Genomic DNA, 2586 nt, shown 5'->3' with positions numbered 1-2586 from the left:
TATTTCCGTCTATTTATCTTTTATCATACTCACCATAGCAATTAAACGTTTCTTTTCTCGATCTAGCATACATTATCGTTTCTGTTATATCCCATATATTATTTCCTTTTGGTAATGGGTTAGTTTGTATCTTTAATGAAACAGTTGTGCTACCATGCTGGGCTCCGGACTGACCCAGACGAGCGAGACAAGGTGGACATGTCGACGGTGCAGAGGAAGGCAGAGGAGTATGTGAAAAGGTTCTTCCCTTGCCTCGAGCCTAAACCTTCTGTGGTGGAATCATGCATGTATACAGTAAGATCTGTTTGGGCTGTTCTTCCATACACATGATGTAGAACTGTGTGGTTTTGATACCTTTCCTAATATAGAACTTGTACCATATCTCTTTTAACTGTTGTATTGTTTTTCAGTACTATAAAACCTTTAATTCGCCTGTAGCTCGTATATGAATAATGTGTTGCAATAAGACATGTATAGATTAGCAACTAAGCAATGTTTCACAACGTTTCAGATTACCCCTGATAACAACTTTGTGTTGGACCGACACCCTCAGCATCATAATCTGGTGTTTGGTGCTGGATTCTCTGGCAAGTTTTGTTGATTGTGAACTGTATTTTGTCAGTTGTATTATATTCAAAAATAATAGTTGTTTGAAACATTCAGTCAATAATTTGAGTAAGAACTAGCCAAGATAGAGATAGCAATTCTGAGTATAGAAGATATATTTACGCATGCATGTATACGCACATGTAAGGAAATATGATTTCTTTATAAAAGGGTGTTCCATGATGGCTCTGTAACTGATACGATAGTTGGTTCTCCTGCTGAGCTAATGTACAACCATCTTCATAACCCCACTAAAGCTGAAAGTGTTACTGAAATTAATCACGAAGGGTTATTAAAAAATCATCCGACTGATAGCAGCGACGTCTGAGGGGGTACCATATCACTTACACTAAAGTCAGTTCACATTTCATGAAATATAAAACTTTATCTACGTTTCAGATAGTCAGGTATGTAGTGTAAAATCTTCTATATGGTCCTAGTAGTCGGAAGGCCATTAAATGTAAAATCTATTGTATAGCCACGAAGCTGTTGAATGTAAAGTCTGATATATGAACCGAATATTTAAATGATGATAATAATAATACCCGTTTTGCAGGCACTGGATTCAAGATCGCACCAGCGTGTGGAGAAGCGCTGGCAAAGATGGCTATGGGTTCTCAACCTCAGCTTGATTTCTCGTCTTTTAGTCTTGACAGATTTTACAGAAGCAAGCTGTAAGGAAACACTTATAGTACTGCATGTTAATGGTATTTTTCTTATGCATAAATGTAGATTAAGTCAGATGTATAGGAATTAAAAAGGGGAATATTAGCATCTATAAAAATGTATGTACTTTCTCTTCTTCTTCCTCCTCTCTCTCCTCCTCCTCCGTGGGTGATGGCGAGGAGAATGTCTTGTGTCTGTGGTCTCTTTCTCTCCCTCCCTCCTCTCTCTCTCTCTCTCTCTCTCTCTCTCTCTCTCTCTCTCTCTCTCTCTCTCTCTCTCTCTCTCTCTCTCTCTCTCTCTCTCTTTCTCTCTCTCTATTTCATATTGCGCGTAACCTAAGAAAATGAAGAGAAAGTAAAATAATTTGATTCATAGGTGAAGTGTAGCAAGAAAAAAAAATACATCTTGGTGAGTAGACCCACTGTTACGACTGGGAAGAGAGTAGTTCAGTTTCCACCGAATTGAAGGAAACAGTCATTTTATTGGCTACAGATATCACATCAAAACACGATTATGAAGACGACATTATCTTAATGAAGTGAAAGAAATTCCTATTACAGCAACTGGTTCTGGTATTCATTTTTTTTTGCAAATATATAGTTATTCCTCACTGAAATAATGTCATTATTTTTATTTTCAAGTCTTTTTGCTCTCGAAATAATGGTGACACACTAGGCTACTATGTGTTGAATGAGGTGGTATACAGTTCTGTACTGTTATATAATGATGTATGTAATTTCCAATTTCTTTTTATTTTCTTTGTAATCAATGGATTTAAAAAACATATTGCAAGATATGTAGTTCTGATAATTGCACTGTCGGTATTTTTTATTTGGGGATACTTGTGCGGTTTGTAGTAGTCCGTGAGGGAGAAGTCGTTCACTAAGGATGACTGTAATTTGTTATTTTAATTTCACAAATATCTGCGACAGGAAAGAAACCCGATAAAAGAATCAACATGTGTGTCCGAACGGTACAAAATACAAAATTTAAAAACAAAAGGTGACTTTTATTTGCAACAGGTTTTTCAAAATATATTTAAATTTTACAGAATTGACAACTGCACTTAACCAGCGGTTACCTTTTACGTTTATATATTGAGGAAGTAGATTTATTTATGATATGCAGATAATTATACGTAGAGAAAATAAAACTTGACAATAAAAATTTCGAAAGGCACAAACCGATTTTATTTGACGTAAAAGGAATATTCGCAGTTTCTACGTCTGCTCCTCAGGCCTCAGTGTTTGTTGTCGGTTGTTTACGTCATGAGAAAGTTTTCTATTGGTGTTTGGCTTTTCCGTCGACATGCAA

General features: G+C 36.2%; 1 protein-coding gene across 1 annotated transcript in view; it reads left to right on the top strand.

Annotated features, from left to right (window-relative positions):
* Positions 1-2273, top strand: part of LOC113821931 (peroxisomal sarcosine oxidase) — a 9203-nt gene extending 6930 nt beyond the window's left edge. The window contains exons 8-10 of the mRNA XM_027374468.2: positions 145-294; positions 512-587; positions 1163-2273. Coding sequence (XP_027230269.2) covers positions 145-294; positions 512-587; positions 1163-1284 — 348 coding nt within the window. The 3' untranslated portion in view covers positions 1285-2273. The remainder of the gene's footprint in view (positions 1-144; positions 295-511; positions 588-1162) is intronic.
* The last annotated feature ends 313 nt before the right edge of the window (positions 2274-2586 follow it).

Source organism: Penaeus vannamei, chromosome 18 (genome assembly GCF_042767895.1).
Source record: "Penaeus vannamei isolate JL-2024 chromosome 18, ASM4276789v1, whole genome shotgun sequence".
Lineage (NCBI taxonomy): Eukaryota > Metazoa > Arthropoda > Malacostraca > Decapoda > Penaeidae > Penaeus > Penaeus vannamei.
Note: the sequence above shows the minus strand (reverse complement) of the source record. Positions and strands in the feature narration are given on the sequence as shown.